At 44.3% G+C, this 12,116-nt stretch overlaps 1 protein-coding gene across 2 annotated transcripts in view; it reads right to left on the bottom strand.

Annotated features, from left to right (window-relative positions):
* SERGEF (secretion regulating guanine nucleotide exchange factor) overlaps nucleotides 1-5,362 on the bottom strand; it is a 219,698-nt gene extending 214,336 nt beyond the window's left edge. The window contains exons 1-2 of one of the 2 annotated variants that reach the window (XM_080816890.1): nucleotides 5,287-5,362; nucleotides 1,388-1,523 (exon numbers count right to left, since the gene is read on the bottom strand). In XM_080816890.1, the coding sequence (XP_080673016.1) occupies nucleotides 1,388-1,523; nucleotides 5,287-5,349 (199 nt within the window). In that variant the 5' untranslated portion in view covers nucleotides 5,350-5,362. The remainder of the gene's footprint in view (nucleotides 1-1,387; nucleotides 1,524-5,286) is intronic. The other variant, XM_080816889.1, reaches the window with a different exon arrangement.
* Between the last annotated feature and the right edge of the window lie 6,754 nt (nucleotides 5,363-12,116).

Raw genomic sequence — 12,116 nt, 5'->3', positions numbered from 1 at the left:
AAGCAGAGGCTTTGGTGATAGGGTACACAGGGGAAATTACAACTGTCAAATCGAGAAAAAGGATTTCACTAATTAGTTGCAGTCACAAACCCAGCAACTCTTTTCCCACTTGCACTAATAAGCCACATAGGTTAATGTGCACTGGCCTAAGTGGCACAGGGCCAAGGCGCTCAAACCTAGTAGCTACATGGGACACTCCAAGTCCTAGAGCAGTGGCCAGTCACCAAGCTGAGCATCTGCCATCCCAAGAAAAGCCAGCACTCATTTAGAACTTAGAATGTGCCACATATTACGGTATGAGCTTTATCTTTTATCTGTGGTGCCAATTTATCCTTTAGGCATCGTGCCTAGGGCCCACAATACTTTTAGAGGCCCACAAAAATGTTTTAATTCTATATTCTTTTATTTTTTTAAGATTTTATTTATTTCACAGAGAGAGTGAGAGAGCACAAGCAGGGGGAGTGGGAGAGGGAGAAGCAGGCTCCCCTCTGAGCAGGAGGCCCAATGCAGGGCTCCATCCCAGGACCTTGAAATCATGACCTAAACTGAAGGCAGACACTTAACCCACTGAGCCACCCAGGTGCCCCTAACTTTGCATTCGTATAAAATAAGAAAAAAATAAATGCAATAATAGTGAAGATGCAATGCTAAATCTAGCCTGGATTAGACTAATCTTCATATCAATGTGGTTGTAAAATAAAATTCTTACTATTTCTTTATAGAGGAAAGGATCCACAAAGGCAAAAGTGCCAAGGACCCATGAAAGTCATACTGCAGCCCTGTCACTCACTGATTCTCCTCATCCAGCATGATTACTCCCATGTAGTAAACGGGAAACTGGCACAGAGGAATTAATACGCTCAAGGCCACACAGATAATAACAGAACCAGGATTTAAACCCAGGCAGTTGATTCCAGAACTCATGTTCTTAAGCAGGATGTAATATACCCTTCTTTGCAAAATCGTGGTTCCTGTAATACGTGTTAAGTACTAGCATAGGCTCTGCAAAACAAATTAAGGAAAACACAAAGTCCTTGCTCTTAAGGAATATTCGATCTACTTGCAAAGACTTCTAACTCACAAGTCAAAGTTAAATAGCAATATATGATATAAAATGTAAGGTATGTTGCAACTCTACCACTAATGTGTCTTGTAACCTTAAGCAACTGGTTTTCCTCTCTGCACCTCATTTGTACAAATGAGGGCGGGGGAGCCTAGAAAATCTCTGAAGGCCTTTCAGCTCTGACAATCTAGAATTCTCTAATGGTAACTTGGCTCTTTAACAAAAATGTTTTCCTCTGCAAAATGTAAGCAACTGAAAGGTGGCAACATCACATGCTAGTGCGAAATGTCAAAATAAGAGACGTCCACTCCAGAAGGATGTTACCTGTGACAACAGCAGAGTGGCCCCCTCCTCCAGTGATCCTCCTGATACACTCAGGGTTACAGAAGTCACTCAGTTGCTGGGGCAAAAGGACATCTTCCTTATGGCCAAGGCCAAGTTGCCCGTAGCTATTTGCACCCTAGGGATAAAATAAGGCAAGGAGGAATGAGTACGGGAACCACAACTGTCAATGTGCATTGACCTGTCCTTATCTTTCTCATCCTGACAAGCCTCTCAGAGCCTTTGACAGTGGAGATTTCATAAACTCATTCTTAAGAGGCTGTTACATGCAACCCATACTTAGATGGTGGCCCCATCCTGAGAACACTGTGATTTCTGTGGGAGAGGAGCCCTTATCCCAAAGATACTCGCCTTCTCCTTCCAAAGCCCCAGCCCATATGTGTCACCTTTAGGGGGCAGCATGGGAGTTCCTTCTCCTTCCAAAGCCCCAGCCCACATATGTCACCTTTAGGGGGCAGCATGGGAGTTCCTTCTGATAAAAGCTAATCCTCTAGGGAGGCTAAGAAAAGAAATAAGGAGGGGAAATGGGAAAAAAGTGGCTGGGAAATACACTGGACTCATCCCTTCTCATGCCCTCGCTGAGAAAACTGGCAATGACTTCTGTAATCGAAGTTAGCTGAGGGCCTTGTGCCCTCAAGCAGGGCATGTCATTGTTATTTCATTGTAAAGTGAAAGAGGTTGGCAGTGATCTCCAAGAGCCTTTCCAAGTACAGTGTTGTGTGACTCCAAGATTCACGTGGTGAGATTCCTGTAAGGGAACAGATTTCCCCTTGGTGGGCAATATGTCTATCTTTGTTATTACGAAATAAAGGTCCAGAATCTCTGATCTGAACCCCTTGCAGCCAGATGCATTTCAGATTCAGAATTATACAGACTTTAGAAAAGTAATACCGTATGCAAATCATATACACTACTGTGAGGTTCAGGAGCAGCACCCCATAAGCAAAATAGTATTATTTCTGCAGTAAGAGGCATAACTTATAACCTATATCCTGAGATAGGATATCCATAGATATCCATAACCTATATCTTGAGATAGGACCTTTTAAGAGATAATGAAGGTTAAATAAAGTTGTAAAAGCAGAGCTTGAAACAAATACAGTAAGCAGGCAAAAACTATAAAGAGCATTATGTCAGGTCAGTTTGGGGGTTTTGGAGTTTTATGTACTCAAAATTGAAAATAAGGAATTATAGACCTGCAGGGAGAAACTTTAGATTTCAGAAATCTTTACAATTCCTCCAAGTATCTACTCCTGGCTGTTTCTCCCTAGATATGAGGAGTAAAACCTTCCAAATATGTTTGTTTTTTAAGACACCTGAAAGAGGAAAAGTGATTTAAAATAACAACCCAAAATACATACATGCATACAAACTTCTGTCCCTTATGGTCTATTTCACATTTGTACTGGGCTGCAAGGACTCCAAGCTGGAAGTGCAAGCCATGGCAGGGGCATGGGTCCCAGAGGCTCTCAGGGGCAGTATCAGCTGTCAATTACTAAGTGCTTCTCCAGTGGTTGGCATTCACCTTTAATTCTCACAACAGAGGAGATGGACATTATCACTCCCATTTTACAGATGAAGAAACTAAGGCTCAGAGGGGTTAAGTGACCTTCCATAATCACATAGCTGGGAAGGCACTAAGTCAGATATGTCCTTTCATTATATTGTACTGCGTCTCTAAGGATATATGGTGGGAACTTCAGCCCAGAGCTTCCCTGGCAAGAGGTTAACCGTATAACTATATCTACGGTACCCCCATCACTTTATCCCCCTTTTTCTGCTTTATTTTTCTTCATAGCACTACCTGACGTGACCTTTGCTTATTTTTTATTGCCTACCTCTCCTACTAAAAAGTAAACTCAATGAGGGCAGGAACTTTGTTCACTGCCATTTCCCCTGCATTCGAAGCTGTGTGGGCCCAGAGAAGGTGTACATATATTTTATAGTGAATACAGTAAATGAATGCAAGATCTGATGAGGCCCTACCTAGGAAAGATGAAAGGAAAGACATGCACACTGTGGGGTGCCCACACACAGGATGTCTCCATCAGCCCTAAGATCTCCATGGCTGCCCCATGAGCAAGACTGCAGCCTGCTGAACAGAAAGTGAGAGAGACATGGGTACTTGAGGCTCAAATTATGGGACTCAATTTTTATAACGCAGCAAGAGGCCCAAAATCCAGGACAAAGCAAAACGGAGGAAAATTTATACATGTTACAGCTGTATTTGCCTCCTTTCCTTACAAACCCTTCAGCCATATCACACACACACATAAAACTCCAAGGAGATAAATTTCCTTGTTATGGGCTGAATTGTGTTCCCCTAAAATTAATTTGTTGAAGCCCTAGCCTCCAATATCTCAGAATGTGACTATATCTTGAGATAGGGCCTTTTAAGAGATAATGAGGGTTAAATGAAATCGTAAAGGCAGAGCTTGAAACCAATACAAGAAGAGACACAGGAATGCTCTCACATAGAGAAAAAGCCACACGAAGACACCTCAAGAAGGCAGCCATCTGCGAGCCAGAGAAAGAAGCTTCAGAAGAAAGTAAACCTGCTGCCACCTTGCTCTTGGACTTTTGGCCTCCAGAACTGTGGGGAAATAAAATTCTATTTTTTAAGACCTCCCAGTCTGTGGTATTTTTCCATCACAGCCCTGGCAAACTCATAGACCCCTCCACGCATATTATGCAGCAAGAAGGCCCACAGGCCTCCAAGCAGTGAAAGAGGCCGTATCTGACACGCAGACCCCTGTCTCCCGCCTGGGAAAAACCAGAACCGGCCCTCACCCAGGTGCATTCAATCGCCAAATCAAGTGCCGCCTCAAAGATCGTACCCAGACAACCAGACTACCTCAAGCCACAGCGCGGTCTCCCTTCTGCCAGTCTGCTGCCTTACATTCAACAAGTGCTGCCCGGTACTGATAATTACCTTTGACGAGTCAACATAGGTTCGTTTTAACAGTAATATAGGTGGTATCCTGCTCCCTCAACTCCAAAGCTGGATCTCTCACTTGTGTGTTTTTCCCAAAAGACCAGCACATAGCTAGGCACACAAAAAGGTCTCATTCATTCGTCAACAAATATTTGCTAGGCATCATGAACAAGACAGGCACAATACCCACCCTTATGACGCTTACATTCTAGCCAAGGAGACTGACATTAACAAATTCTACATTTCATTACAATTGTGATATGGGCTGTAAAGAACAAGACACTACGCCTGCTTATTTCCATGCATCTCTCTGGTTGGCCGCTTGCAACACAACCCTTTGCAGAGACCCTCCCCTCTCCTAGCCAGGACACGTAAAGAGGACCCTCTCTCTCAGTGCCTTAGTCAAGCCAACACAACGGCGCAGACTCCCACGCCCCCAACACAGGCAAGATCCGGTCACAGAAGAATACCAGCAAACAGGCAGGATCTCCGCCTCGTGCACGGCCCACCACCGCAGGCCTCACATGAAAGGATGCTCCCGCCAGGGTGGGGCTGGGAAGGGGCCGCATCCTCCGGGATGGTGAGGAGCACAGGTGGCCCCATAGGGCTCTGGACGGGGCGATCCCTCCACGCCGTCCCTCCCGGCGTTATCCGGGCCTGAGGCTCTCGCGGAACCAGACGCTCTGCCCAGAAGGCAGATGCTTCCCGCTGCGCCGCAGCCCCTCGGGTCCGGACCCCACCAGCCAGCAGGCCCCTAAGTCACCCGTGAGGGCGCCTCCCTCCCGACCCTCTACATCTCAGGCTCCAGCCCCGCGTCCTCCAACCCAGAGCCTGGCGGGGACCTCGGCCACCCAGCCTAGGAACGCCCACGCAGAGGCCGCCAGCTCCCCGCGCCTCTGCGCCCCCTCAGTCCCAGCGGTCCCGGCCCGGGGGCGGAGTCACGTACCCAGGCGAAGAGCGCGGGCGGCGCCGCAGGAGCGGCCGCGGAGGCGCTCGGCTCGCGCTCCATGTGGGGACGCTCCGCAGGCGCTTCCGGGAGGGATCGTAGGAGGGGCGTGCCAGGGGCGGGATTAGTGACTGAGGTGGGTGGGCACGACGCGGGTGCGACCTGTGATTGGGAGGGGTCGGATCGGGGGAGGAGTCTGCAGTGAAGGCGGGGTCGGTTCTCGGGAGGTGTCTGTGATGGGGCGGGGCCAGCGCTGGGGGGGGGCGGTCTGTGGAGGAGGCGGGGCCATCGCTGGGGAGTGGTCTGCGGTGGGGACGGGGGCGGAGCCGAGGGTGGGCCAGCGAGAGCCGGGCTCTCGCCTCTGAATCTTTCTCCCAGTCTCCCCGCCCAGGCGCGCTCCGCGTGTCTCCACCTCCGGGCCCCAGCCTTGCAGTGCAGCTGTGCGGCTCCCTACTTCCCCTCCCACTCTATTTTTAGTAATATACGAATGCACTACGCTCCTTCATGTTTTTTATCTCCTTGGAGTCCCACGACAGCCCGGAGGAACTGACAGGGCAGAGATTGTATCACCAGTTGACTGGGGAGAAATTGAGCCTGGGAGCGGGTGGAAAGGGTCCTGTCCCAGTGTCTTAGCCGATGGGTCTTTGGATCTGCTTTGGTGTGCATTTGTAAAATCTGATCTTGGTAAGCGAGTGTGCGGGAACTTACTCCTCAGGACACTAAACTGAGCAGGCTGGTTCTCATGGATTCCTGCCAGGGGCAGCCTTCTAACCCTCAGCGCTCAGAACACGGTCCTGCCCTGATTCTGATCATCAGTACTGGGTAATTTTCACCCAACAGAGGTTTTCATATAAAATGGCTTTTATCAGACACTCTCATACACTGCTGATAGGAGCTAAATAAGTACAATCTTCCTGAAGGAAAATGTGGCAATGCGTATGAGGAACATGAAGATAGATAAATAGATATTTACCCAGTAAATTCCACATCTGTTAATTTATCACAAGAAAATAATGAGAGCTGTGCACAAACACTTAGACTGCAAACTATTCGCTATGGTGTTGTATATAATAGGGAGGAACGTTATTACCTGAAAGTCCAGAAATAAATTGTTTAAATTGTGGCATAGCCATGTAGTGGAATACTAGGCTGCATTTTTTAAAGATTTTATTTATTTATTTAACAGAGAGATACAAGTAGGCAGAGAGGCAGGCGGAGAGAGAGGAAGGGAAGCAGGCTCCCCGCTGAGCAGAGAGCCCAATGCGAGGCTTGATTCCAGGACCCTGAGATCATCACCTGAGCGGAAGGCAGAGGCTTAACCCACTGAGCCACCCAGGTGCCCCTACTAGGCTGCATTTTAAAAATATGTTTTGGAAGATATTAAGTAAGGGAAGTGTTCATGATATGTCATAATTGTAACTATTATGGCAATTTATACACACACAACAAAACACCTATACTCAGAGTGACAGATTGCAGCTGAATTTCATTTTCTTTGTTGTACTTTTTTTTGTACCTAACCTCCATTTCCAGAGCCACCCATAATCTTGTGGGTACAAATGGGGTAACATTAAAGATGATAATCCATATTCACCAGTTCTTGACCCCCTTTGCTGATGGAAGCCTTCAGTCCTCATTACCCTGTATGCCTGGGAGCCTTGGAATGTATCTCCAATGAGCCCTGAACAGACAGACCTTTCCTGTCCTTTGACCCCAACTACTCCTTGGTGTTTCTGCCTGTAAGACCACATGAGGGCAGCACCTCACTTTTCCCTCTCCAGCCTGGGGCATCTTGAGAACATCCATGACCATGTTAAGAAAAAAACGAACTTGTGAAAGAGGTGTCTAGAAACCAATGAATGACTTCCAGTCTATGAAAGAGGTTGGAGAGGCTGAGAGAATTCTGGTAGGATACAGGGGAACCGTTGTCAAGGTGCTGTGAGCACTGCCCATTTCATGTCTCAGGAAAGGCATGCTGCTGCAAAACCACTTAGAGAACTTGGTATATATGTATCCCTCCAGACTGGTGCCTGGGCAGGCTGTTGATTCATCCTGAGAAATCCAATGGCTTCTGGCCAGATGGCTGAGCAAAGAGAGATCAATTTGGAAAGGTCTTTCATGCCCAGAGTGTCTCCCGTATATTTCCCACACAATAATTTGGCTAGGGGAAGGTCTTAGACCCTATCCAGAGAAATTTCTGAAAGGGTGAAGAGACACCCTACTGGAGTTGACCACTAAATTCCTAGAGAGTGAGGGAGATGAATTCAACAGCCCAGTCACATCAAGAGATCTCAAAAAATAAGAAGGTGGGAAGTTCCTCCAAAACACCCCCAGAGAATGAGTCAGCATCACTTACTAAGTACAGAAAGCACTGATGCCAACTCACAGCAGTATCAGACCAAACAGAGCTTTCTACTCGTTGCCTCTCCTCCCCACCACCATTCCCAAACTGGCATCCTAGTGCGTGGGTACAGAGGAACAAGAAAAGAGAGAGGGAAATTAGGAGCTAAGGACTGAGAATGAGCGGAAAATTCAAGGCCAGGACCTGAGATTTCAGCCAAAGGGGAAAGGACTATCACAGAGTAGCTTGAATAAAGAGAAGATCTAGAAGAATACACTTGTTTTCCAATTTCACCCCTTAAATGTACATACATGTATACTTCGCTAGCTTACAGTTATATCATTATCTTATAGCTTTTAATACAGTTTCTAGGCAATGTTGAAATGTTGCCACTATTTCAACTACGTGCACGCCACTGAGTAATTCTGTCCATTAGCCACCTGGCTGAGTTGCAGTTCTTGAATGGGGCTAAACTCGTTGATCGTGTAACTTTCAGATGCCTTGTTTCCACATAAGAGGAAAGTATAAAGTACTTTGGGGCCATATAGGCTATGTCTATGTACCATACAAGTTAGGAAATGTTTTCCTTTAGATTATCTGATTTTATAGATGAAAAAACTGAGGCTCAAAGAAGTTAAGTGATTTACTCCAAGGTCAGATTTCTGCTTTTGATAAAGACAGATTAGCTAACTACACACCAAGCCTCTTACAAAAACAACTAGAAAAGCTGGGGGATAATATTTTAAAAATCTATTTCAAGTCATTGAAGAACTATCAAAGCAGCCAGAATTTGAAGGGCCAAGATCTGGAAGCTGAGAGATTATATCTGGCACTACTTTTCCACTGGAACTGTTTGCTCATTAGCAAGCAGTGACTTGGAGGCTAAGAAACTGGGCTGAATGCTGCAGTTGAGAAGAGAAGCTGAACAGTACTTTCAGCAATCATATGGGGGTGGAAAGAATGACAAAAGTAGGGGACAAAGGTAGGAGTCCAGGTTCCCAGCACACACCCATAACTTTCCTTTGAGATCCCTAAAGTGTAGCATCTTGAGAGTAGAGGTGAACTGGAAATACACCAGCCCTCGCGGAGACTGATGCTCAGCTTCAAATTTGCTTAATCCCTCAGGGGACCAGGATCTTCCCATGCCATGATATACTGCCTGCTAGAATTCCCTATGGAGGAAGATTAAGTCATCCAGAAGTTATGGAGGATCCTGGGTCAGGACAGTGATTATATTAGTGATGCTTTAAATATGGATGTTTCTTTTTTCCTTTTTTTGATTGTGTTCTGTTAGTCACCATACAATACATCATTTGTTTTTGATGTAGTGTTCCAAGATTCATTGTTTACGTATAACACCCAGTGCTCCATGGATGTTTCTTTCTACAACGTCCTTTTGCAACATAATTCTTCCAATTACTCAGTGAAGCAGATTTAGCTCCTTATACAGATGAGGAACACATGCTTGAGACTTTATCAGAAATTCCAAAAGTAGTTCTAGGTTCCAGGTGTATTTGCCTTCCTTTATATCTCATATTCACAGGCTTTTCAAGAAATGTAAGAATGGGGGCCCCTGGGTGGCTCAGTCGGTTAAGTGTCTGCCTTCAGCTCAGGTCATGACCTCAGGGTCCTGGGATGGAGCCCCACATCGTGCTCCCTGCTCAGCAGAGGGCCTCCTTCTCCCTCTCCCTTTGCCTCCTGCTCTGCCTATTTGTGCTATCTCTGTGTCAAATAAACTTTAAAAAACCTTAAAAAAAAAAAAAAGAAATGTAAGAATGTTACAGATTTCTTAAACTTATGAAATTGCTAATATATATTTAAACCAGGTTTTGTTTTTTGTTTGGGGGTTTTTGTTGTTGTTGTTGTTGTTTTGAGAGAGCGCCTGCCTGTGCTTGGGCGTGTGAGCCAGGGGGCAGGGCCAGGGGGCAGGGTGAGGAGAGTTGAGAATCATAAGCAGACTCCATGCTCCACCTGAGGCTTGCTCTCACAAGCCTGAGATCATGACCTGAGCTGAAATCAAGAGTCAAAAGCTTAACCAATTAAGTCACCCAGGTGCCCCATAAATCAGTTTTTAACTTACGTTTGACCAAAACCAAAAAAAAAAAAAAGTTTCTTAAGAACATGAATTTGGGGGGTGCCTGGGTGGCTCAGTCATTAAGCATCTGCCTTCAGCTCAGGTCATGACCCCTGGGTCCTGGGATTGAGCCCCACATCTGCTCTGGGTAAACCTGCTTCTTCCTCTGCCTTTGCCTGCTGCTGACCCTGCTGTGCACTCACGCTCTCTCTCTCTCTCTCTGTCAAATAAATAAATCAATTGTTGTGCCCGAGTTTTCGTGTCCGAGAGACCACCAAGGAGCCAACACCAATGCAATCGCATGAGGGTTTATTTGACAAGCTTAAGCTTGGGCCCAAGTATACCCGAAGCAGCGGAGTAGGGACTTGGACCCTGAACCAGACTACAGTCAGATTTTTTAAAGGCAGAGTAGGGGTGGACTCAGCGGTGGGTGAGGACAAAGGGGATATTCAGAAGGGCTATCAGGGTAAAAGAAGATTGTCAAGATATTGGAGGCCTAGTTATTATCAAGCCAAGGCCATTTTTCCCTCTAGTGAGGCACTAACATGAAGACAGTTGGGAGTTTCCTGGTGGAATGTCACATTCCTCCTATCAAGCGTCCTTGTTAGTGAGATTTAGCACTGGGTCATTTGTAAACTGAGGGAGACTCCTGTCTTGCAGGATTGTGATTTCTGCACGTTAACTATTTGTTCACACATACTACCAATGGGAGGGGAGCGGGTGGAGAGGCGGTACAAGGTGCCAGCTTTTGCTTTGTCAAGATGGCTGTACTTATGTCAGGGCTAGACTCAAGGTGGGTACAGCCTTGTTTTTCTTGGCCTCCACATCAATAATCTTAAAAAAAAAAAAAAAAGAACATAAATTTTGGGGAGCCTGGGTTGGCTCAGTCAGTTAAGTGGCTGCCATCAGCTCAGGTCATGATCCCAGAGTCCTGGGATCAAGCCCCACCAAGGGTTCCCCACTCAGATGTGAGTCTGCTTCTTCCTCTCCCTCTGCCCCTTCCCCTGTTTGCACTTTCTCTCAAATAAATACAATCTTTAAAGAAAAAAAGAACATGAATTTTTTGCCCATTTATCAACCACTTGAGTAACAAACTTACAAATCATAAAAGTATATTACATAGTAAAATAAAGACTAGATTGAAATGGACCATAGCATCTTTATTCATTTCCTAGAAATTAATATATGAACTCTATTATGTGTGCTTTTAAAGAACTCCAGGATTTTTTTTCCTTTTTCAGTTTGAAAGCCAACTTTAAAACTAAGTATAATTGTATACATTCTGGTGTGTCATTACTATTAATAACTCTGAATTACAAACCAGGCAGATTAAGAAACATAGGCATTTTGGCAACCAGCTTTTGGAGCTTTCTTCAAAAAATCAGGAAAATATCACCTAAGTCCTTAAGTAAAAAGTCACTGATTAAGAATTATAAACCAAAAAAAAAAAAAAAAAAAATTATAAACCAAACTTTTGGCTCAATTCTGTTCTCATATTGGAGTAAATATTAACATATTCTTAGGTGCTTTGAAGATATATTTTTAAAATGCATGAAAACTCTCAGGACTCCTGATTTACCAATTATCACAAATCCAGAGGTTAGTAGAACTGAAATCAGTCATTAACTATTTCCATTACCTGAAGTTATGAATAATAATGATTGTGCTTTAACATTCATTTTAGTGTGCTTTAGTCATAGAGTGGTTTTAAATACCATAATTTTAAAATTCAAGAACTATGATCAAAGTTGTATGAAAATAACCAGATACAGTATCTATAAATTGCTGTTAACTGTTATCTGTCATGGTTTTCTTACAATAGATTTCTTTGCAACCAGATACACCAACTAAAAAACTAGCTAACCAGTATTTCAAATTATTTTAGATTGGCTAACTTAGATCAATTACTATCAAAGGTATATTAGTAGTTATACTTAATTAAAATTATAAGTAATGTATAAATCTGAAATAGCATGAATTATTCTTCCCAATTCTATTTCATTGTATGATAAAGTTTTTTATAATTTGAGGTCTAAAAATGATTAAAAGATCTAGGGATCTTTTGAAATAAAATGTGTTAAATGCTATAAAATTTGACTATTCATGGGGGGGAGTAAAGACATAGTTTTTTAAGCAGCTGATTAAGAATAAAAACTTGGTGGAAAATATGACCCTTAATATATCATTAACAGAAATGACATCACTGGGAGAGGAAGCTGATGGGGTATAATATTCAGATGATTCTAAGGTTTTTCTTTGGGGATTTTTTTAACCTTTTGAGTTTGAGATACTTGGCAGGGCTACCATGTTGTATTAACCCATTTCATTCTATTTGAATGGTACCATAAGAAGTTGTACAACATTGGCCTGATTTATAGAATATCTAGATGGAAAATATCCAGCAGGCAGCTGACT

Source organism: Martes martes (genome assembly GCF_963455335.1).
Source record: "Martes martes genome assembly, chromosome: 10".
Lineage (NCBI taxonomy): Eukaryota > Metazoa > Chordata > Mammalia > Carnivora > Mustelidae > Martes > Martes martes.
Note: the sequence above shows the minus strand (reverse complement) of the source record. Positions and strands in the feature narration are given on the sequence as shown.